Here is a 25,418-nt window from a genome sequence, read left to right on the forward strand (position 1 = left end):
CTGTACAATCTCTTCAATGCTCCCCTCTAGATTTTAGGTTACTACTATAGTACTTGGTAAATAACACAGCAGATAATAGCCATTTACAAATTCAGTACACATTTCGCCATAATTTACATGCATAAAACTTAACATCCATTGTGCAACACCAGCACCTCATCATGCGTGCCTCAACCAACTTTAACAGCACCATAAGCAGAAACAACCAAAGGGGAGCTTGAGTTGGTCCCCATTAAAACTACACAGTTACTATGAGAAATGTGGTTGGGCCCCCACTGGACAGGATGCTTGTCTAGGCAATCCCCACCACTGCTTTTCCCAGCTGGATACTGGGGAACAGTTTTCCCTTGTCTTTCTCTCTCTCCTATTCTTTTTTAAGGTAACTTTGAAGTCAATATATGCCAGCTTCAACCCCATCAGTGAATCTTTGTAAGACTGTCTTGACTTTCTTTGTGTAACAGTATAAATCAATCTGAGGCTGCTACTCATAAAAATTGCATAGTACCTACTTCTCTAGAATACAAAACAAAATGTGAAGCTTCTTATTAGCTGATTACAGTTAGAAAGTCCTGCCCATAACATCAATAAAGTGATTCTAGGAAAGCAATATTTGACAGAATGAAACACGTGATTTCCTGAAGAATAAAACTTACCGATTGCCCTAAACCAGTCTATAGTATTGCTATAAGGCTGTCCTTCTCCTAGTTAAAAAAAAAAATAAATCTGTACAAAACTTAAATATGAGGAAACTGAACCTTAAAAAGACATAAGCTGTTATGACACACAGAGAAGAAAAAGCCACTGATGTGTAGCATGTTATCTATTATGCTCTTTAAACATTCAAGCAAATACATTGGTCCAGGTGCTAGTAATGAGGCTGGCAAGAGTTATTCAAAAGCTTATTAAATACAATGAATGGGGATGATAGAAGAGAAGCAGGCAACAGATAATTAAGAACTTTAAATAGCATCCATTCATTCTGATTAATACACCAAAAAAAAAAAAATTGTGCTCTTTTGTTGTAGGAAGGCCCTTAATTTAGTCAAATGACTTTTTCAATTGGAAGCTTAAGGAGATATGGATTTGAGGTCCAAGTAAAAGCTATCTTCTTCAGTAACCTATTAAGTTTCCAGTTACTGCTTAAACTGTACATTTATCTTTCACCAATGCACATGAAAAGTGATCTTTTATACTATAATATTGTACTTTAGTCAAAACACTAGACCAAAATCAGGTTTCCAAAAATATTCACAATAGATCCAAAATCATTTAGCTTACTTATATCACAGAAACAGATTAAATTCCATATACTGCGTGCATATATTATATCCAAACAGGTCTTTATCATCTTAATTATAAATACTTGGAGGCATTGTAATCTAACTAGGAAGCACAATCCCACAAAACTGCACTGTATCTTGCATTACATATTTTACTACCCTCTCTCTTCTTCACAATTACTTTTATGCCAACTGTACTCACTGGACTGAAGGTCATTTAAGAAGATCAATTCAGATTTAGGGACCAGTGACATCAGAATAATTGCCACTTATTCCCTGAGACAACTCTTAAAAGCTGTACTAAATTTTTCTCAATTGATTTGGAGCTACCAATCTTCTTTGGTTATACTTAATTTAGGAAAATCCATTTACATGCCAGGTTTAGCACCTGGATAATCTCAGAACTATCATCAAAAAAGTTATAATAGAGCAAACATCAGGAAATGTGACAAAAACTATTAAAAAATAAGGAACGGGTTTTTCCTTTTTGGGAGAGTTAAAACAGGTTCTGCATTTAACTTCTCAAAGATTGCTTATTTCTGTTAAATACTGTCTTCTGTTTAAGAAGTCTAAATATCCAATGTTACATTCTCAATCTCTTTTAGACTCTTGAAACAGACACGTAAATCTGCTATTACACTGGTAAAATGTCTTTTTACTGGGTCTAATCAGATAAAAGAACATAAAGAAGTTATCAGAAAATGCACACATTTGAATTAAATTCATTGCTTTTGCCAACTCTATAGTTACTTCTTCAACCCAATAATTTCTAAATATCAGGAAATAAGGGATATTTTAGCTACTTTAATAATTTAAAAAAAAAAAAAAAAACAACCCACATTTTTTTTGTAGAAAAAAAACTTGCACTTTTCAGATAAGCCTATTTTCTAATCTTGCCAGATTTGATGAGAGAACACCAAATTGGACTCTAGCTAACAGAAGGCCAATAAACTCTGCATGACGGCTGTTAAAGAACTGATACGTACTCTGAAGCTCATGAAAGTCCTAACACTTTGTCAATTATTTGTCTTTTTTAAGCTGTCTTGGAACCTAGGAATATAGAGAATATGAAACATGATCAACTAATCTAATCTGAAATAAATATGGAGCACTGGAATATAGCTTTCTACCTCTAGGATGTTATCTATCAATACAAATGCATTTATAACAGGTTAATAATTCGCTGTTCAAACAACCCATAATTATGTAACTTTAATGTCTACCAGTTTACTGCACTTTCGAGAGCTGAACACGAATGTTCCTCACTTGCCACGTAACAAAACGGAGAATACAGTTTTCTTGTCAGAATGAACTTTCAGTTACACTTTTAGGAAGAGCAGGATGCTTTTTTTTTTTTTTTTTTTTTTTTACTTTTTTATTTTATAATCTGGCATTAGCAACATAATCACAAAAGAAAACATACTATACTATACCTTCTTTTTGTAGCATGTAAACCATTTTGTTATATTTCAAATCATATCAACAATCTTTTCTACATTAAAACAAGAAATTAGTAATTAAAACCCACCTATTTTGATTAACTGAAATACTTACACTTCTGTATTTGACAATATATTCCAAAATGGGGGCACCTCCATCATCTTGTTTAGTTATGCTAAGTTTAAAACTCTTGCCACTTCCTGGCTGTCCATGAATTGAAGGGGGGCTTGGCTCTCCTAAACAAGAGAAAAAAACAGTAGATAATAATAATTCAGCAATAAGATAAGTCTTAAATTACAACTGGTAACTTGTCCACAATATTTTTAATCAAAATCTTTGAAATCAACATGATCCCTCCAGGCATTGCAGAACATCCTTAATAAGTGTGTTAAATATTTTGCTTGAAGTATGTTCTAATGTAGATTAATTATTTCACACAATAAAACAAAATTACATAAAGTATGAAATAAGTATTAATTTCTTTAAGACTTTCTGACTTTTAACACTAGATGTAACTAACTTCAGAAATGATTTAGCCATCAATTCAGTAAGGCTGGTAAGATGCTACTCACACTGAAGTTCAAGAGTAACACTATCTTACAGGAAAGCATCCTTAACATTAAGTATGAGCTTTAGTCCCATGTGTGAGATCTAAATTGTAACACAGATATTTGGTAAATTAACTCTTCGATAAATGTGCCGAGGCAAAAGTATATATATTTAGAATTGTCTATATTAAGAATTAATGTAAAGAATAAGATTTCCAAACATAAACCCAATTTTTCTCTGTAATGAAAGAATAAAAATAATCTTAAACATATAGTTGAAGTTTTAATAGCCATCTTAAGCCACTTTGCTAATCAAAATTCACAGACTAATTGTAATTTCTATACACAATGCCTATTATAAGGTTTTAAATCAGATCCTAAACGAACATGTGTTTTCATACTGAGGTGTCTTCAAAATATCTGGAAATTTGCATTCATCCTGAGAGATGCAGTTCCTTTAGTGTTTATTCCTTATTAAAGATAAATTGACTTAGATCTCAACATAGAATTTTACTAGTTTTCTAGCAGATAACATAATTTCTACCAATTTCTATCACTTTTCTATCAGGTATAATGTTCCATATGAATAATAGCAAATTATTTTATCTGTTGTTCAATATATATAGAATATGCATATACTTTAATCAAAAAGTAATTTGAAAGCTGCCAAGTTACCAGCTCTGGACAAAAGAAACATATCAATAAGAACATAAAATAATATAATGGAAATATTTTTTGTTCTTTGGTTGTGTGACTTTTATTGTTCATTCCATCTGGGCCAGTACTCTTAACCATACTGAATAATGCCTTACTCAGAAAAGAGTTCGGCTGCAACAGATTTATGAGAGAATAGTCTAGTAATAGTTGCTGATGTATTTTGGCATATGTTTGAGTACTATACAGTGCCATCTGTAGTTCCTTTATTTTTCTTATACATAGTGTTTAATTTATTTCTTATTGTTTCCATTTAAAAGCAATTTGAGAAGAACATTTTTCATTAGACCTTAATATTTAAATCTGAATTTTTTGCCAATAAAGGTTACTACAAGTATAGAATTGGCTTCAAACATTTATCATTTGCATGTAATCATAGTTAAAACAATTTATTCTCATCATTTTTCAATGGCTTAAGATACCTGTTTGAGGCTTGATAATTGCAAAACTTGTGGCAGCATAGTTTGCTGAAGAAATGTCTCCAGAAAGGGCCAATTTATTTCTCACATATGTCTATAATACCCTGAGTGTAAATTAGTCTAATATGTTTCATGGTTTGTGCTCTTGAATCTAAAACAAAGATTTGTCTAATTCACAAAAATATAGACAATGGGATGAATTCTCCGTTTTAAGTTCATTCAAATTACTTGGTGGGGGGGAATACGAGGAACAAAACATTATTTCTAAGAAACAGTGTAAAGACTGATGTTATACACTTGGACACAGAGTATAAATATAAAGCATATTATCCACAGTGATTCACACTTTAAATTATTAGCTGATCTGGAGATAACATGTTCTAATGAACATTTACATTTAGTAGCACAAGTATTACTCACGGACAGGTAAGGTCTGAAAGATCTCGATTTTGCTATACTCTCCTTGCCCTTTTCCATTTACAGCAGCTACTTTGATTTCATATGTTGTATTTGGTTCCAAATTGCTGAGAACAACCAGTGCTAAAGGAAAGGAAAAAAAAACAGGGGAACAAAATTTGATGAAGCAATAAATTAAAAAAAAAAAAAAAAAAACCTCAGGCAATTTCATAATTTGTTTGCTCCACTTGCAATTTTCTAATAGTCCAGTGGTTCCAAACTTAGCTCTCTTGTTGAGTGCTAATAGTCCCTTTTTTTTTTTTTCACCTACATAAAATCATTGTTGTGACTGATCAATTTACGCTTCTAAAGAAACTGAATGTCAGTGTTACAGAAGCCACAGGCAACAGTTAAGGACCTTGATGAAGATTTATACTTTATGTTCAGATTGTGAGCACAGGAGACATGAACCTGGCAAAAAATTATGGAAGTTTCCTTTCTCTTAGCTGGCAATGGGCATCTGATGCATGTTCCAGCCACCTTCATACAGTTCATAACTTGTCATTTTTTCCCCATGGAGGGCAGTATCAACTCTCCTTGGTCTATACTTCTAGATGCAGCTACATGCACATTAGTGGTTAATTAAGGTGCAGTGCTTGGCCAGTTCAACAATGCTGTGGAGACCTAAAATAACAGATGGCTATGATGATGAAAGGAAGAATTCTGAGTTACCTAGGCCTGAAAGTGAATTAGGCACCTTTGTACATATTTAAGAGGGAGTGTATGGAAATGCATATTAATTTACAACAAATAAAAAAGTGATTTGGGAAACAAATGGGTTTGAACTTAGGACATGATTTTAGAAATCAAGACTGAATACCTGGCAGCAATCTTTCACACAGCCTGAACCTATCTCTATGATTCTATCTAGAAGATGATTCTATCAGAAGCTGAAAACGGGGAAAACTTTGCCAAAAAGAATGTTGTACAATTCTAAGAAAAAAAATCCAGAAAAAGGATGTTGGATTCCAGGATCCTTTATGAAATGTCGTATTATATATTAATACAGTACTGTATAGTACTATTATCAGTGTTGAATATGCACTTGGAAACTTTAATCCATGCAGAGTTCTTGGACCAATACTTTCTTTACAAGAAAGCTTCCTTTTATTTTCTCTACAGCAACTGCCAGTCTCTACTGCTGTATTGTCTCTAGAGCAAGAGCCAGTAGTCTCTTTCTCAGTCTCTAGGGAGCTCAGGTTTTTTCATTATAGAGAACTATTTATTTTAATAGATGCTTTAGGCTTGCTTTTCAAGTTATATATTCAATGAAAGTATAATTATTTCTGTTAGTAATCTTTGTTATACTTTTTAGTCCATATTTATTAGAATTTCTGTTTCTTCAGTTTCTGCAGCAAACAGAGGTCTCATTACATGTGGAGCTAAAGGGATTTAATGAATTTTGAAAAAGCAGTAATTTCTACAATTCACACTCTATTATGAGCACTTTGCATGAATTTGCCATTGAAACATAACTGTTTTCTTGTAAACAAAACAGTAGAAATGTGTGTCTTCTAGCACATTTTAGCTTTATCATTTTCATGAGATTTTAAAATATCAAGCTACAAAGTATATCCATGTAAAGAAAAAATGAAGTATTATCATGAGAATAAGAATATAATTTGGAGAAGAGAAGGATTATGATATATAACATTCAGTTACGGTAAAATGAAATTTAAAACCTCTACCAAGCAGTAGTAGTGTTTCACTTGCCTTTCAGCCATGATTACTTTCCAAGGCTGAATAATATCACTGAAAATAAACCTTAGGGCATACTAAAAATTAGTGTTACTGTAAATGTTTTTAAAATTTAAACAACATAAAAGCATGACTACACTTAATAAAATGTGAATGTGTTAACTACATAAAACCTAAGGATCCGATTCTATAAACACTTGAGTGACTCCTGGGGCCCATCTAAATGAATAAAATTACTCATATATGCAATATTTAAAAAATCAGTGTCTACTTTAGAATCCCCTGCACAGCACTATGCATCTAGATACAATGACTCTTAAAAATACATTTATGGAATTAACCCAACTAAATCTGATAGCATAATACGTCCACAAAAACTGGAACCACTTGGTATCAGTGATGGTATGATCTGGATATATTTTATACACAGGAAAAAAAATATAATTACATCATCCTGGAAAATGAAGAAAAGAACCATTCTTGATCAGAATATTTTAAATAATCCAGTTGTAAAGTATATTCAGAACAATTAAGTAAGATTAAGGAACTGTCCCACAGTATGCAACAAAAGTGCAGGGCTTAAAAGTAATCTAAGAGTAGTGAAATTTTCACTGCTTGCTAAAGTGTTTTACATTTTTGAAATATGTTGATAATGAAAGAAAATACTTTTTTTTTTTTTTTTTTTTTTCCCCTAGGGCATGTATCTGTCATTTAAGAATAAAAATCAGCTTATTCATCTTTCATACACAAATGAAACTATTCTTACAGGAATCCGTAGCTCATAGCCCTGGCCACAATGGATATTTTGATTACAGTTTTAGTGATCACTGAAGTAATTAGCTGTAAAATTTCAAATAATATTCTGAAGGAAATATAGGACTTTCACTTTCAGTACATAAATGTGAAAAAAGTGGTCCATTGTGTACTGAATGTGTGAATTATGCCACTGGCATATATCAAGTCCCAAATATTCTGAAAATGAAATTCCTTTATTTCCTTCAGAACATGATTTAAAATTTTTCAGTCTTGTCCTACTTGTCTGATCTATCTGCTGCTGTTTTTATATTGGCTTCCTAATCACAGTATCTGCATGCTTTATCTGAAGAATTCAGTTCTGTAGACTAATTGATTTTGCTGGGATTATTCACATAGTGACTAGTTACATTGAGGAGTAGATTTCGAAGAACTGATCCAAAGAGGAAAAGATTCTCTTGTGAACTCTCCAGGTGTTGCTGGGTTCAATTGACAGGATGCACAACAGCTCAGACCTTAATATGTTACACTTACAAGAAGAGACACAGGGAGGCTGCAAGTCAAATGTAACCCTTGGAGATCATGACACAAGAAGTTACCAGTTACTTCGCTTTTGGTTTAATAAACTGTATAGAGAGTTTAAAACAAAATCATGATTACTTTTTTTGACAATGTATGGAAGCAACATTTTTTTTTAATTTTGTATACCAGAATTTAAAAGGAAACACAACAAGTAAAAAGAAATAGACCTTACTGAATAAAATTAATTCTAACCTCTTCTTTGTCAAGAATCATACAGTTTAAGAAACATTAAAAATAAATTATTTTTTACTATTTGGATTCTTCTAGTTTGCAAGCAAATCTAAAACATTAAAGGACTAATATAGTACAGAAAATAACACAGAAAAAATATATATTAGCTAGACAACAATGCAGCAATCCATACTATTTCAAATATAGTGTAAGCATTTCTGTTAGAAAAGTTTAATTTATTATTGCAGGATTTTAACTGCTGTCAATATGAGCCATAGGAAAACAACATCTGACGCAAGATTTGCTGTGCAATAAATTGTACCATAATTCTGAGTCAGTAAAAACAAAACGAAAATCCCCAGCTGCTTTTCTAGTCCAGAGGCAGGTTGTTTATTTTATCTTATTACAATAGAATGAGAGGGGAAATGGCTGGAATATTAAATTGTCTTTTCACCAAAGGAAATCCACCTCGGAAATCTAAGGCCTGTGATATATAAACCATCATCAAAGCAAGGAAGGTTAGGGGAACTAACAGTACGGTTACACTACATTAATCCCAAAGTAGATCTTATGTGAGGTTAATTAACAAAAATACTACATCAGTATGTTTTTCTCATTGGAGACTTATCTGTTGCATATAACAATGTTCTTCCAGTCCCAAATTCAATCCCTTGAGGATGTCAGATCTAACTAAAGTAGGATATAAATTTATTTTGAAACAAAGTAGCTGAGACATATCCTTCCTAAAATATCATCTTCATTCATATATATTTGAGACAGTGGCAGCAGTGTGAAATTTCTGTCAAAGAAGCATTACAAATTTTAGGATTTTTTTTTTTTCCCCATTTCTTTCCTTCTTGTCTGAATCTCTATTCATGTAGACTGAATGCAGATCGAATACAGTACAGGTTAATAAGCGGAGTGTTTTGATTTAGCGGCATTTTGCTGCACCTTTTACTCATTATTTTACTACTTTCAAGGAAAAACTGAGTCCCCTGGAAATACTTGAATTCCTTTGAGAGGAAAAAATAAATAGCATTTCTATGAAGCTTAAATGGGTTTTTCTTTGTGATGATTCATGTTTTTAAAGACAGAAGCAAAACACATCGTATGAGAGCATTGAGAAATGTATGGTAGTAGGACATGTGAGGAGAACAGTGAGCCCCCTATGGCAGTATCAGCATTGAAGTTCTGTACAAATGTCTCAGACTTTTGTAGAGGTCACACAATCTGAGCACCTTCTCCCAAAACCTCTGTCTTCCTGGGACGAGCAACACTGTTCTGTTTACTCTATGTGTTTGTACAGTAGGAGGAAGAGTATAAAAACTCTTTTTCTAGATGAGCCTCACAGAGTTAGCTCACAGAAGTGTTAACAAAATGAAGTTAGAAATTGCCACAGGGGAGAAATAAAGGAGAAAAATAAAAAAGGATTTTGCTACATAATAGGCAAAATGTTTATTCATATGCACAAACAGTCACACTGTCTCAGTTCCATCTGTCTGCCTTGCCCAAATAACAATTAATTTCATAAATACTGATTCAAGCATCTGGCTATGTGTCAGAATTCAACTAACACAAATAAATTGACTTTAATAATGAAAATATTTCAAGTCGTACACTATATGAAAAAAAAATAATAGTAATCTACTGCCAGTGAAATCATTAGCATAACTGCCATTAATATGTACAGAGACAATATCAAGCCTTAGGTCATTCCCTAAAATGTATCACAGAAACAAATGTAACCATTTTAAAAATCAGAGATAATGGCTCTGTCAGGAATTTTCATCACTCTTTGCACTATTTTAGAATAAAAGTTGTAGTGGCTTAATTAACTGTGAGTATAAACAATTACCTGTGAGTAAAAATATAAAGTGGGGTAGATCAGATACAATGAATATAATATAATATTCACTAGCATTAATAGTTTCCTTATAAAATACATTTCAGAAGTTGATATAAAAAAAGTACTTGGCAAAAATTGTTTTAATATTTTGAGTACAGTCCCCAAAACACAGTTACCCTGTTAAGCTCCTTTTCTCCATATGTTTGATTGTTTTTTAGGGTTCTGAGATGTCAGTATATAAACTGAATCAGAAGTAGCATCTCCACCCTAGAGTCCATTCAGTGGATTATCTTTGATGCCTATTTTTATTGGAATAAAACTAACAGGAAAAGATTAAGTAATTTATGAGACAACTATAGTTACAAAATGTACAGTGATATAAATTAATGAAAATAAAGCAAGCAAGAGTGTAATCCAAAGCCTCTAGAAAAGAGCAAATTTTTGTATTGACAGCATAGTTTACAATATAATGAATCAGCATGAATCCGGAAGATGGGTTTTGTCATTTAACATACTTAGGACGTAACAATAAATAGGTTTTCTTTAGAAGTTCATTTTCTAGTTTATGTATTTTAAAAGCACCTTTAATTCAACCTGTATTTAATAAATCACAGCATAGCACACAGTTTAGGAAAAAAAAACAACAAATCCTAGGAGAAACATTCCTGGAATTAAAGCAGTTTACTTAGCTGGATCATTGTATCAGTAAATTGTTCCCCTAACCTTATTCAGAACAGAAACACGCTTCCATGAACTTCATCTCAAGTAATTAATTTACAAAGTATTGTAAAGAAAAAAATTAAAAATTATAAACTGTAAGCAATATTTTTAGACTATAGGCTTACAAAGGATATTTGTACTCCCACTGACAGAAGAACCCATATTATCATGGTATCTTCTTCACATTATTAAATTATATCAATTTGACAATAACAGAGTATTTTATGAACAAATTCTGCCACTTGTACTGATTAGTCTCTTATCCTATCAATACTGTGTAACTAGGATCTAGCTTTGGTAGATTTTGGTTCTTATCACTATTAAAGTGGAATTTATCTTTCCAACACAAATTCTAACTTATTAAAGAAAAACATGTTAATTTTACTTTTATCCTATAGCTGTCTAAAATGCTTTGTACTTCTCCATTGATTTCAACGTATGACAAAATCCTGTTCGATTACTGTAAAAAATTTTTCTTTCAAATTTGAATTGGTTCCTTCAGGTATCTGTAGTTCACTTGTTTGTTAACTAAAGTTTTCTTAGCTGCTATTTTCTCTAGCTCACTGAAGTTGCAGATGACTTGGATAATAATATGTCATACCTTAACCCAAAGGACAGGAATGTATACAACCAATTCTCCTGGTTTACAGTACTCCAGTAGAGTGTGAATCCCAAGAGAGTTTTCTCCTTGATTTCTATCCTTTACAATTTCAGCATCCAGTATAGTAAATCTGTTTCTGTTATTTAGTTAAGTCTGCCTACCATAATCAAGCTCTACTCTTCCTGTTATTGTTTGGTCCTTCTTTTCTTATAAAAGGTTTGAAGATATTTCCACATCCTTAGTCTGATGTCTGTGCAAGGTGGGGTAGGTCAGGAGAAGAGATTCTTATTAAAAATTGTATTATTTTTAGTGATAATGTTTTTAGTTCACTTTTAGCAAAATCAAAATTTCCATAATTAAAAATTCCAAAAATTTCTAGAACATGTGGGATAACACTATTCATTTCAACTTGCTATTCTTTCTTTCCATACAGAAACCTGACAGTATAAAATGAGAATTTCTAAATATACAACGAAAATATATGAGTGTATGTAATGGGTATACTGGCTACTCATAAAATAATACTTTTTTTTGTCCTAACTTTCCTGATGTTTCATATCATCAGCACTAAACCTGATGTAGGCGAATTTTCCGCATTTTCTTTTCTCTTTAATTCCTTTAATTTTGTTATATTCTTATATAGCCCAACACTTCGCTCCACTAGTCAGCTTCTTCTTCAGGTGTGACACAACAGTGTTTTTATTAAATTGTTTCTGTATTGTTCATTTATAAAAACCTTATGTTGCTATTTTGATTACATTCTATTTAACTGTAATGTACATAAACACATTAGAATTTTGTTTTCTAATAAGAAGTATCTTGCTTACAAAATTATATTTTCTGAAGCAGAGAACAAAGCCAACATGTTTTTTATCATGCTAATGAGATGTGCTTCTTTCCATCAACTGTAGTAAGACCCATTAAAATACATAGATACTTAAAGCTTTACTGAGTACTGATATCTTCTTTGAAACAAAACAAAACCAAACCAATAGAACTCCCTACCCAGTTCTTCTGTTTTAAAATTTCCTATATAACCTTTATGATGACCAAAGCCAACTGCTTAGTATCAAAAATTTAAAAATGCAGTTAACTTTCATAAAAGGTCCTTGTATATCTTAAAGGGAAATCAAGAAGAAATATGAAAGGGAGGAGAGAGAAGGGAACGGACAGAGGACAAAGAAAGAATGGGTAATGAAAAACTTACTAGGTACCACTACATTTAAAGTGTGGGAGAGAAAGTGCCTGAAACAGTTGGTATTCCCTGTAAGAAGATATTGTTAAGCTAAACAAAGTCATACTTAATAAACTAATTCTTCACACAATTCAATAAGGTAAAATGGAAATACTTGAACTTTAAGACCATACAATTTTAAATGCATTTCAAAAAGAAATGCTCTTTGAATAACCTAACGTTTAAAATGTCAGAGGTCCTCCAAGTACTCATTTGATAGACCTTCATTTTATTTATTAAATAAATAATTATTTTAGAACCAGCTTTCATGAAATAAGATTTTCAAATTTTTTTATGTGTAGGCTTGTAGGTGTTCTGAAGTGTTGAAATTTATTTGGTGATAAATTAAACAGCTTTCATTGTTGGCTAATCTTTTGTAACCCTAATATTTAGAAGTATTAAATTAAGACAAAATTATGGAAACAAATCTTATGGATACTGGTGAACTTTGGCTTAGTTCTTAGAAAAACTCATCTCACTCTTGCAGTTTAAAACACACAAGCGCAAATCCTGGTCGTCTAATTCAAATGAAGGAAAAATAGTTGCAGCAGCAGAGATTGTATAGTCTTATCTGTCTAACCATATGCACTAATGTTTACCCATGCAGGTACAAAGTAGATGCCCAACAGAAACCTCAATTACATCAAAGATAACTGTAGGTTTTTGGGGCAAGGGTAAAATGGTCTTTCTGGTCAGGTTGAAAAGCTCATGTAGGAACAGATGTATACAGCAGGCCAACACATCCAGACAAGGCTGAAAAGCTCAGTCCCACCAGCATGGTGGCACCACACTGCCTACTTGGGCTGTATTTGGAGCTGGCAGATTGAGAGCTTATTGTCCCACTCTAGTTTGTGCTGGTAGGGCCAAACCTGGGATTGTGTGTCCAGGAACAAAAAGAAACCAGACAGGGTACAACAGAGAACTACCAAGAGGAGCCTAGGGCACATGAACATAGATGAACCTAGATGCCGAGGCTTATTTAGTCTGATGAAGAGAATGACAAGGGGTGATTGAACAGTCACCTACCATCCCTTCGCAGTGGAGATAGAAACAATAGTGTGAGACTCTTCTCAACAGTGCCAAATAGCATAGCAAGGGCAGCAACAGTTACAAGCTGCAGCTTGGCTTGTTCAGACCAGATATTAGAAACACTTATACACTGGGATAGAAATTAAATACTGAAACAGGTTACTCCAAGACAAGAGGGCGAGGAATCTCCATCCTTGGGTGTTGAGACTGAGTTAGAAAAAGCCATGCCTGACCTGATCCGGGCAACAGTCCTGCTTCAAGCTGGATGTAAGACCAGATAAACTCCAGATGTTCCTTCCAATTAATCTTCCTATGATTTTGTAAATTAAAGGGAAATACTACCTTGGTTCTTTGTTGGAGAATGGTTCAGAGACAAGGGTCCTGTGCCTTTAGCCAGTAGATTGTAAGCCTGCATGCTTAAGTTGTGCCTTGTCATGTATTAAGAAAATCTTTGAATGAACATTAGCGCAGGCTCTGCTCATACAAAAAGAAAAAGGGGGAATTGTTGGAGAATGGCTCAGAGACAAGGGTCCTGAGCCCACCGAGCAATTGTATGATCAGAGCCTGCTCTAGCTGCTGATGCTGAGCCTCACTAGGGTTTGCCTGAAGCTGCTCGCAGCTGCTGATACAGGAGGAATGTCAAGGACGCTTCAGCCCTGTGTACCGTGGTGTGTCGAAAACAGGTTAAGGGGAATTAGGAATAGTGGTCTGAGAAACCTAGTGTTATGGTAACGGTGGTCTGAGAAACATTGTGTTATGGTACTGTTGTGTATTGAAAACAAGTCAATAGGAATCAGAAATAGTAGCATGAGAAACTTAGTGTTATGAGAAGCTTGTGCTGTAAGCTAACTGCAAGTAGGTGGACCGTGAGAATACGACCCTTAGAGCTTAAGCCAATCAGCTAGTGACTAGTAGGCATAATTAGTAGAAAGATTATAAAAGGCTGTAATGAAAATCAATAAATTGAAGCACACTTTATCACTCATACTGAGTCGGCTACGTTCTTCCTCCTTGGCCTGGGTCCTCGGCTCGCCCAGCCCGGCAGTTCTTGGAACTCCATTTTCTCCTCTGCTATAAAACTACTGTGCACTTCTTAATAAAAGGATTTTAAAGTCTACTGCTTGAAAAAACATCCAGCCATTTGAAAAGGGCTAAACTTAAAACTTTTTATGAAGCAATAAAACAATACAGTAAAATCAATGGTGATTTGGACTGCTACCAGATATTCCCCCCAATCATGCAAAAAGAAGGTATTGTTCAAAATACTTTCTAACATATGACTAATGTTCTCTGTATAGCAGCATGAGGATTCATTGTTAAATATTTATGTGACTATAATTGCTGCAATTTTAATAGTATAAATTACACAGCTAAATATAAAATCTGATGAAGTTAAACCCTTCCACAAATCAAATTTATTTTCTGTCGACATTAGTTTTAAAATTCTCCTGTAACAAAAAATAATAGCACACAGAATACACCTGAACTTCCATTAGCAATATGAACACATAAAGGCAAGAGAATTAAGTCTTCTAAGTAAGTAATAACTTATTGAGTGAATATACACTACTACAGTATGTAGTAATGGAATAACTGTGTTAATCTCACTGCAGAAGGGCAATTAAGGCCCTTATTAAGATAATATATGCTGTTTCATTTAGCACATTTTTTTTCTCTTGTGAACACCCATCAAGGCTAAAAGGAATGCTTACTGGGAGATGACCCAGAAAATAAAACAGGGTCCTCTAAGGGGAACAGGGATTCCATTTACAAGGAGACTACAAAGAACATCTTGATTGTTAAATTTTAACTAATGCCACTATGTATTCCCTATTTGATATGCTTGCTATAGTTACACCACTTTCTCTCATTCTTCAATTGTATAAATCAAACTTTACCCTATCTCAGTCTATTTCATATATGCCAGAATCTAGAATCTCTTGCACTCCCTTGTAGGGCAGAAAGAATTAATTCTATTTCAGTTTTTCCTGTCCATTTTTCTGCTGCTCCTACAATGAACATCCTGTTGTGAGCTAAAATCCCAATTGAAATTTGCAACATAAAGCTGGAGTTGAAAAGGGTCTCGTATATTCAAAACTCCATCTGTGAGTTCTTTGTTACTGAGAGATCTTGAGAAAAAGGTGAGGTAGCCCTCACTTGAATTCATAAGAGAAAAACCTTGTATCTCCTAAGGACAAAGTCCACAGTAGATTCTAAGGTGCCTCTGGAAAATGTTAGGTTGAATGTGTATATGCTGGCTAACGGTGTAACAAGTCCACATAGTTTTGATGACTATATTACTGTTTGAGAAAGGCAGGTATGGGAAATGTTGGTATATATTCTTGTAACACATTGACATTTGGTGGGTCTGTGAGCACTCCCAACTGAGTCAGGGCTGACTCCACACTTCTGCATTACCATAGTCACTGGCAAATGGGACTTGCCAGTCTGAGGGCAGAACGTGCCCTAGTGCACAGCTTTAGTTAGAGCTGGTTTCCACTTGACTGACTTCACAGAGTGAGCTCAGATCTTTTTTTCAAAAGGCTGAGCAAGCAAGTTTCTTTCAGTGTGACACAGCTGCCACTTGAAGCTGATAAGACTGGGTAAGCTCCCAGTGACTGCTTTAAACAGAGCAGGGTATAACTCAGATATATACTAAGAACTTATCCTAAACTAATAACTAATTACTGGTCCAAATATCTTCTCATTTTATCACACACACGCAAAAAAAATCTCACAGAAAATGCCTTTGAGGTCTGAGAAAATAATGACAGCAGGTTACTTTTAACAACTGCACCTTCTTCCTACTGTCAGCCTATTTCTGCAGCGCTACAATGATCTTTTTGTTCCTTTGAGACTTTGCAACAGATTTAAGATGTTCCATGTAATTCACTAACTTTCTTACATATCATGCAATTAACTAGTTTCTTTATGGCATTACAAAACTGCATGTTGTGGTTTGGGCCTGATCGGCAACCAACCCCCGTAGCTAATCACCCTCCCTTCCCCCTCCCCACCTGGGAATGGGGGAGGGGATTAGAGCGGTGAAGGGAGACTGGCAGGCTGAGATAGGAACAGTTTAATAATGGCAATAAAATGAAAACAATAACAATGATGGGGGGAAAACAAAAAGAAATATATAAACAGGCAATGTACAGCGTAATTGCTCACCACCCGCTAATCAATATCCAGCCCATTCACAGCTAGCGACCCCGAGATACCAAGGTCCCGCAATCATAATCCCGGAAGCGAGAGAGAGAGAGCTCCTTCCCAGCCACCCCTCCTTTATATAGTGAGCAAGACGTTCCATGATATGGAATATTTCACTGGCCAGTTAGGGTCAGGTGCTCTGGCTGTGCCCCCTCCCTGCTCCCTGTGCCCTTGCGCACGGGCAGGACATGGAGAGTTGGAGACTCCTGGAAGTCTCAGTAGCAACTGAAGACATCAGTGTGCTATCAGCATTTTTCCCATACCAAACCCAAAGCTAAGTCCAAAACACAGCACTCATCTAGTCCCGGAAAAGGAATATTAACTCTATTTCAGCCCAAACTAAGACACTGCACCATGTTAGAGATACAAATAAGAAATGGCCTTTCTTAACTAGATGGACCCAAAATACCTAAGAAAATTAATTACGCTTTACTCATTACTACAAATACACCAGTACTCTTATAAAGCTCCAAGACAGGCGTCAAGAATTCAGGAATTCTTAATGTTAAGCCAAAGGAATATCTGCAGAGCACAAAGGAATGAAAATTTCTTATACTGTGCTTGGATAAGTAGATAGGCAAATTAATGTACGTTAGTGAGCCTTGCATCTCAGTTAAGACTGATATTTACAGTTCCAACACTTCAAATTTATTATAATTCTGCATTCTAATAGTAATAAACAGAACAACACACATAAAATCTATGTGTCTTTTCTCAGTTTTGCCTATGTGCAGAGAATTATGTACCATTACATACCACCGAATTCATTATTAGAAATTAAATGCATTATTTTATCTTTTCTAAACTACTTAACTTTGTTCCAAATAAGCCACTCAGTCTGAATGCCAAAAAGTAGTCTACTATGTGCTTCTCTTGAATGCTATATTATAACTGATTGGATGTTTTAAACTGGAAGCTCACATTAATACTAATTGTCCCATGACCACGGTATGTTGCTGCAGTCTTGGAGCTACCTAGAAAGTAAGTTATGACACATGAGTTCTGTCTTTCATTCCTCTAACCTGTACAATTTTCAACTTTGGAGCATGTTTGCTGCAGACTCTACTTTCTCTGTTACCAAATACAGGAGCTGGCAAAAACCTAACCAACCACTATTTGAAGTAAGAATAAACCAGCTCCTGGTGACTGCTATCATCAAAGAGACCACCCTCACAGTGACAAGCAAAGGGACTAAAACGTGACTCCAAATGTGTCTTCTACGACATTCACTACTGTGAAAAGCAAACACCTCAAGACTGACATGAATGATGATTTCAACAACAGTTCTTTTGCTTCTTACATGTGAAGATAATTTTCATTCATAACTTTTTCTTCATCATCCCCATCCTACTCTTGCATACTATACTTCTTGCCAACAGAGAAATAAAAGAGTAGAAAGAAAAAATATGATAAAAAGGAGATTCATTTAATGATATTGTGAAATATAATACAGATAGGGCTATGCTATCTCTCTGCTGCTCATTGTTGGATGTGGCAGAAGGAAAACTCCTTTAATAATTACTCTGTCATTCAGTGACCTTGAAAATACTTAAAGAATACTCTATCCTCCAGGAACACTCTTCTGTTTTGTATTACAACATGCAGCAGAAGTTTATACACAAATATTCCATAAATGTACTTTACCTTTTTGTAAGCAGAACGGCAATGTAAAATAAATGCAGATGAATACAGTATAGATTTGAAAGGCAAAATTTCCAGCTGCACCATGTGTCTCATTTATCAGTTGTTCATAACCAATATTGCATTGCATCACTCCTTACTTAACAAGATTTACCTTTATAAGCCATATCAACAAGATCTTTACATCAGATCAGCACATTTGCTGCAAATTTACTTGAGTGTGCGCCATCACAAAATGCCTTAAAAGATCTAAATAGGGAGTAGCCAGGAGTTACCACAACAGAGGAACACAAGGTGAAATACATCTGGAATAACTGATTCTCCATTTATTTGCTTATTAAAATAGTTACTACGTATTTCTTGCAAAGTATCTTGCATTTGTTCTTACAGATTTTCAAGTCTGTGTCGTTAGAAAAACCCAAACACTTGAACATAAACCATGTTTTGCAGTGAGCTTTGACTGTTTTGACTAAATGCAATTGCAAGCACAGAATTACAAGCTATTGAAGAATAACCTCAGATATTGGCAGTGGTTATATCTGCGTAACACGTAGTTGCTTTTAGTTATGAACTCATGCTGTGAAGTAAATTGTCTGGGTTTTCTTCATCTCTCATGACATTTTATTCACCTTTAATTCTGAAAAGTACATTTCATTCTCCTGATGTTGTAGGTCTGTATAAAAACATGTAATATTTAAACCTAGCTTTCCTTTACACTTCTCACTTTCCAGTTTCTCTAATCCATCCATGTAATTTAGTTTAAGACATTTATTTACAGTCCAACCTTTCCATCCACATGAGACTTTTACAGCAAAGATTAAGCTGGATGGAAGCCAAGAATAGTATAAAGACAGAATTAGCGTGCTGAATAACTTCCTTACATGCAGGTATACACACAAATTAATTTGGATTAAAAAGTGGTCTTTTTCCTACCATTTAATAGTAATCTATATTGGATGCAAATTGCAACCATTCTTTCGCTTTTTTCTTTAATTGTATGACATGTTGCAAACTGTATCATGCCATTTTATCCCAAGAATTTTGATTTATTAAAATGAAGGACTTTTTATTTGTGCTATTTGTATTGCATATTACATCACTACATCTTAATAGCATATATATATATACACGCAATCCCCTCATTCTTGTAATTTCAAAGCTGGTTTATTGGGTTTAAGCTAAATATCCAGTTTCTTTAAAAAAAAAAACTCCCATGAGTTTAGCAATAGTTTAATAAGTATACTAACTGATATCAGGAATGATATAAGCTTTTTTTTTTTTTACAATATTATTATTTTCTATTGACAACAGACAATTTCTTAAACCACTAATTTAAGTCAACTCGACAATGTGACAGTCAATGTGACATTTTAAGATTTTCCATACTGTGCATCAATTGCTGTGGTATAAGTTTGGTATAAAGTGACAACATGCTTTTTGGGTTTAGTTTTGCAGGGTTTTTTAAACCATGTTTTCACTGATCTTAAACTGCCTGCCTAACAGTCTGCTAAATGGAAAACAAGATTATAAAGCTGAATTCACAAACAAGAAATGTTTTCTGAATGACTTATGGCATCACTTAACACATACAAAAACCTCTGAGCCTTCAGGTCCTTCTAAATTTCTGGAGTATATACATGATAGTCCAGAAATGCAGAAACACTCCTCAGGAATAGCAAGTGCCATTTTAGAATTGAATGTGATCAGAATTTGTGTTATAGGGAGCCAAATTTGACAGCTATGTCAAAGAAATCAATGTCTCAAATACTAAAAATTTATTTTCCCATTGGAACAGGGTAATGAACGCATTTTTCCTTCTGCTTTAACAGCTTGCATTAGACATTAATGAACTCTGCCTTGAAGATTTTAACCTATTAAAATAATTTTGAATACTGACTTAGCCTACCAAAATATTTGCAATTTATTCCCATTTGATCTACAAATTATACACATATAATCTACTTAATCATCAAACTTATTAAGAAAAGTTTTGATTTATATGGGGTTCATATCTCTCAGGAATCCATCTGAAACTCTTCCCAGTTTAATGGTGAAGTATTGTCACACTGGTAAAGTGTTTTAGTAATCAATAGGGTACATACGTTCATACTTCAGTACAAAAGAAGCGGGAAGTACAAAACCTACAAAATAAGATGTAGTACATGAATGAGAATTCTAACTGATCTATCTGTTAGATTTCCTCTCCATTACAATAACAAGGTAGAGTAATTGCTGTATTTTACCATAAGAAAGAAAATCTTTTTGCATAATGGTGTTTCTGAAATCTCAGTGGAAAACCTTGCATATCAACTTCTAAAGTCTTCTGAAAGAATGTCTGTTCAGGACATGACTATCAAAACGTCTTGATTAAAGACAGAAAATGAAGATCAGCAATTTTACCCCAAAACCTGAGCTATACAGACACAAAAAAATCACCATTTCATTGCTTAGAATGTTTTGTAGACTACAAAAAGTAAAATAGAAATTGAAATGACCTTATTTTAAATTTACTGAATATTTTTTGACTAGAAGGATTATAAGATTTGTCTATGTACATGCATGCTTTCTCACTAGTACAGCCAATTCAAAAGTAAAAACTGTAACACAGATAGATAACTTCAAGTTTTCATTACCTCAACAATGGCATGTACATAACTTCCTATAACTTTAAGGATACATGTAGTAAAAAGAGCATCAGTACCCAGCAAAACACACAGCATAGAAGTTTAAAAATGTATCTTGGTAAACAGAAAATCTTTCCTCTACTATAATATACCTAAAAAGTTAAATACATATGAAAAAATAATACAGACAGGATCTTGTTTAGAAGCCCCCTCATTTCAAAACAAATTGCTAAATGTGGAATTTCTATTCATAGAGAGATTCAAAACTCAGAACAAAGACCTAACAAAACTTTGAAGCTGGTCTTGCTGTGACCTGGGGGGGGTTGGAGCTGACAATCACAAGGTCCCTTTCTTTCTAAATTATTCTATGATTTCATGAAGTACATGAAACTTAATGCACTTCAATGACAAAAAATGAACTGAACCTGCTGAGATTTGAATATGAAATTACAAAGAATTACTTATTTCAGATTTGATCTCCAACTTGTCAAGAACCAGAGAAAGAACAGTTATGTCAAAAGCAAATACTAGCAGTAGTGCTTGAAGTTTGAGAACTCCTTAATAGCTAAACCCAAAATGTTAAATTTATTGGTCTTCAATTTGCATAAGATTCAGATGATGTACAAACTTACTTAGTATATTTTTCTTTAAAAAAATGACTTCGATTCTTTCGGTATGTTATGCTAATATTTCAGAAATGATAGCACTTTCAGAAAATAATACCACTTGTAGTCCACCTGTCAAAGTATGTCCTTTTCTTGTACAAAGAGTAGACTTCAACATTTCCTAGGTTGCAGTATTTTTCACCCTTTCATTTTTCATTATAGTGAAAGTTGTAAATCCACTTATATTTAAAGAAATACTTAACTGTTTTTTGTACATAGCATGATTACGCTATCGCAGGAGTTAGAAAATTATTGTCTCCTTAAATAAATATTCAATAAAAAAGTATAAACACATGTTGATAAAGCATCTCTGGTGTGCTTTGATATTACTGCATGAAATATATTTATGAGTAATACATTTGTTATTGAATATTTGGCACAGCTTCATAAAGCTTCCGCTTTCTGCCATACAAAGAAGAATCTCAAATGTCAAAAAACATCCATGACAATTAAAATTCAAAACACATAAATACATTCAAAATAGAAGCTTTTATAACACATTAATTTTCTGTATATTTTCTTCTACTCCGTTAGTCTACATACATTTTTTGAAATGTATGTAGCTTATATATACATTTTTTCCATTTTAGAAAATATTTTATGCTAATATCCTACAATTGATGAATTTTAAGTCCAGGAATAATTTGGTTAAAAGACTTGAAATTCAACAGAGTATCTCCTGAAAAAAACAAGACCTAGAGACACCATTAAAGCCCATAAGTTTGTTTTTTTTTTTTTTTTTAAGATCCGAAGTTAAGAAGAATGTAAGGTTGTCATGCTGAGTAGCTACTTGAGCTTAGTGCATTAAAAATTATGTCAGAATAGGCATTTGTTGAATAAATTACGTTTAGGGCATCGTTACAGATGAAAATCCTCAGATTCATCAGTCTCTAACACAATTATGTTTAATTTTATATTAATATACCAGTAGGCAAATGCTTTAAGGAAAAAAATTACCTTATGTAAAAAATGTAAATGTATTCAAAATAGGTTCCATATTTTCTACCATTATTTTATGAAGTTTACACTTTTAAAGAAACACGTGAATGATTGAAAAGTACTTTTTATTTCTAAACTACAATTTTCTCTTCCTTTATTATTTTTAGGTTTTTAATAATAATCTCTTTTGCAAATGTGGTTGTAAAGATGTTGCACCTTTATCATCTGTTAGCTGTTATGTGCACATCTCCAAAGGAATGTGATGCTACAATTTATTACCAATAGAAGAAATTCTAAATTAGGTAAGCATTACTACTTCAGCAGCTTCCTTAAAAACTCAGAAAAACTAGAACCTTTTTCAAATGTTGCTAAAGAGAAGAAATGAGACTTTATTTTGCCTGTTCTTTAAGAAGTCTTCCTTATTTATTGAGGTTTTACATAAAATAGTAACAATTAAATTGAAAAAAATTAAAAATACAAGAATTTAAAATTGTACCAAATTTTTCATAAAAAATAATCACAGGTAATATCTGAAAACAGATTTAAAAAAAAAGAAGTTTGATCATAATTCTGAAAATTTCCAAACAGAAGAACAATCATAAATATTAAATATGCTACATGTATGAGATGAATATCATATCACAAGGCTCTTGATCTAATGAAAGGACAGAAAGAGAACATTGTGAATAACTCTTAATAGAGGAGCGCATTTTTTCCCTTTCATGATAGAAACAGATAGGGGAGTAATAATACTGCAGTTCAGACGAAGCAAGAGAGAGAATAGGAAGAGAGAGGCTATTGGCTACATAAACCCCCAAATGTATATCTCTCTTCTCTAAAATGACAGTGCCAACCATCCCCATATCCCATAGGTGGATTTCCACAGTACTCTTAATATGGGGCTGGGTTTTTACAGTATTCTTCATGTTCTTTCACCAGAAAATTGAGTGGCACTAGAAATGCAGAGACTAGTTTTCCTTGGTATTTCATTCTTATATAAATATTTAATGCTTTTAAAAGAAAGATCCATTGACATGTTTCTCTGTCATCTATCCATCTATCTGTAAAAGTGAAGAAGGAAGGAAAAATTGCTAGTTTTAGTGGCCATATCCATCTTACGCCCAAGTTAGAATCATTGCAAAATCAAGTTTTTTGTATTCCTGTTGAAGACACCCAAAAGTTTTCAGAGCACATATTTTTTTCAAGTTTTAAGCACACCATCACAGTGGCTTAGGGTTGTGTATAAGCAAGGTGCCTTTCTTTATGAATGCATTATTTGATGCCTGTGAACCACAGTTACTATTGCTTATAATGCTATTAAGACAAAACAAGACCTTGATGACTTCTCTAGTAAGAGTTATACCAGTAATGCTTTCTGAAGGACTGAAGGGACCTGAAGAATTGAATCTCATAGCCTCTATGTTCATCCTGTTTCTTTCTTGGAAAACTCAATACTGTTTCAAAAGGGAAGAATAATGCGGGCTTTTTTTACGAAGTCTTTACTGATTACTCAGAAACTGATCAGTGAATGTCCTTTTTTTAAAAGTAAAATAAAATTGCACAGAAGACTGTGGTAAGCCAGTTTTCCCCAGCACAGGTATCTTACACCTTATCACTGGTTTCCTTTAGTCTACAAATGAATGCATGGCAAATGCTCTTCACCAGTTCTTACCCACTTCTTGACAGTGGATGGTCAATATCGCATGCTCAGGGATTTACCAGCTCTCTGGCTGAAAGTATACAAACTATCCTTGAATAATGAACCTTGCCAATATTATGCGCAATTCTGTTACTTCAAGATTAGTGGGCTGCTTTGCACTCCTGACAGGGTCATAACTACCTGTGCCCTGAGGGCACTGTTAGCCCTGACTGCCCCTGTCCACCCACCTTCCCTCAGGACTCTGGCCCACAGGGAGTTCCACTGCACTGTGACTGTAAAGTGAAGCTATACAGAGGTTTGTAGCTAGCATGCAACAAAACAACTTCCATATTCAGAAGAGTACCTAACAAGTGCAGGAAAATCTGGCTACAGTTAGCTCATTGATCTCTTGGTGAACTATGATAGTGTTGATTATGACTTTTAAACCCCTAAATAGTCTGAATTTGGTGTATCAGAATGATTGCTTCAACTTCTGTGCTCTCCTTCAATAGCTGCAATCAGCACAGACTTTCCAATGGAATCTTCTTCATTATAAAAGACAAAGGGGAGGGGATAGGGAAATATATATTCTTGGCTACAGCTCCAAGACTCTGGGATTTTCTCCTTTATTTGATCTGAAAACAAGTCAAACTAGTACAGTTTGAGACAAAAGCCAACTTTTGAGGGATTCTTTGAGAAAGTGTCAGCATTCTTCCTAGATAACGAGGTTGTTTGAATAGATTGGCACAGAATCCACTTTATACAGCTTAATTTTTCTGATTAAACTTATTTGTATTTACTAGATGATTGATTATACAAGATTTGTATATGACTTGTTAGCATTAGCAGCAATTCCTTTCAATGACTTTTTGAAATTTCTATTAATCATTTAGTAATGCTTTATGTATAAACTAACTTCTGTAGGCATATTTCCATGATGTTTGTTTCATTTAAATTATAGTTTACATTCATTTTATGAATTTATGGCTGTCCTCTGTCACTGTATGAAGACAACTACCCTATTGCTTCTGGTCACAGTAGAGAGGGACCAGAAGACCTAGTTTAGCCTTGACAGTCTCTATATTGAAAGGCTAACAGTCTTCTAGGCACAACTTTCTCCTGTATGTAGGTATTTCTGCCTCTTTTTCTTAAAAGATGGTCTTGGAATTTATACATTATCTACATCATGGCAATAAAGGGCTGCAGTGC

The 25,418-nt window shown here is 33.8% G+C and overlaps 1 protein-coding gene across 1 annotated transcript in view; it reads right to left on the reverse strand.

Annotated features, from left to right (window-relative positions):
- The window catches only part of NCAM2 (neural cell adhesion molecule 2), a 311,529-nt gene that overhangs the window by 46,963 nt on the left and 239,148 nt on the right, over positions 1-25,418 (reverse strand). Inside the window, exons 13-14 of the mRNA XM_032988334.2 lie at positions 4,822-4,941; positions 2,835-2,956 (exon numbers count right to left, since the gene is read on the reverse strand). Coding sequence (XP_032844225.1) covers positions 2,835-2,956; positions 4,822-4,941 — 242 coding nt within the window. The remainder of the gene's footprint in view (positions 1-2,834; positions 2,957-4,821; positions 4,942-25,418) is intronic.

Source organism: Tyto alba, unplaced genomic scaffold (genome assembly GCF_018691265.1).
Source record: "Tyto alba isolate M040663 unplaced genomic scaffold, T.alba_DEE_v4.0 Super-Scaffold_14, whole genome shotgun sequence".
Lineage (NCBI taxonomy): Eukaryota > Metazoa > Chordata > Aves > Strigiformes > Tytonidae > Tyto > Tyto alba.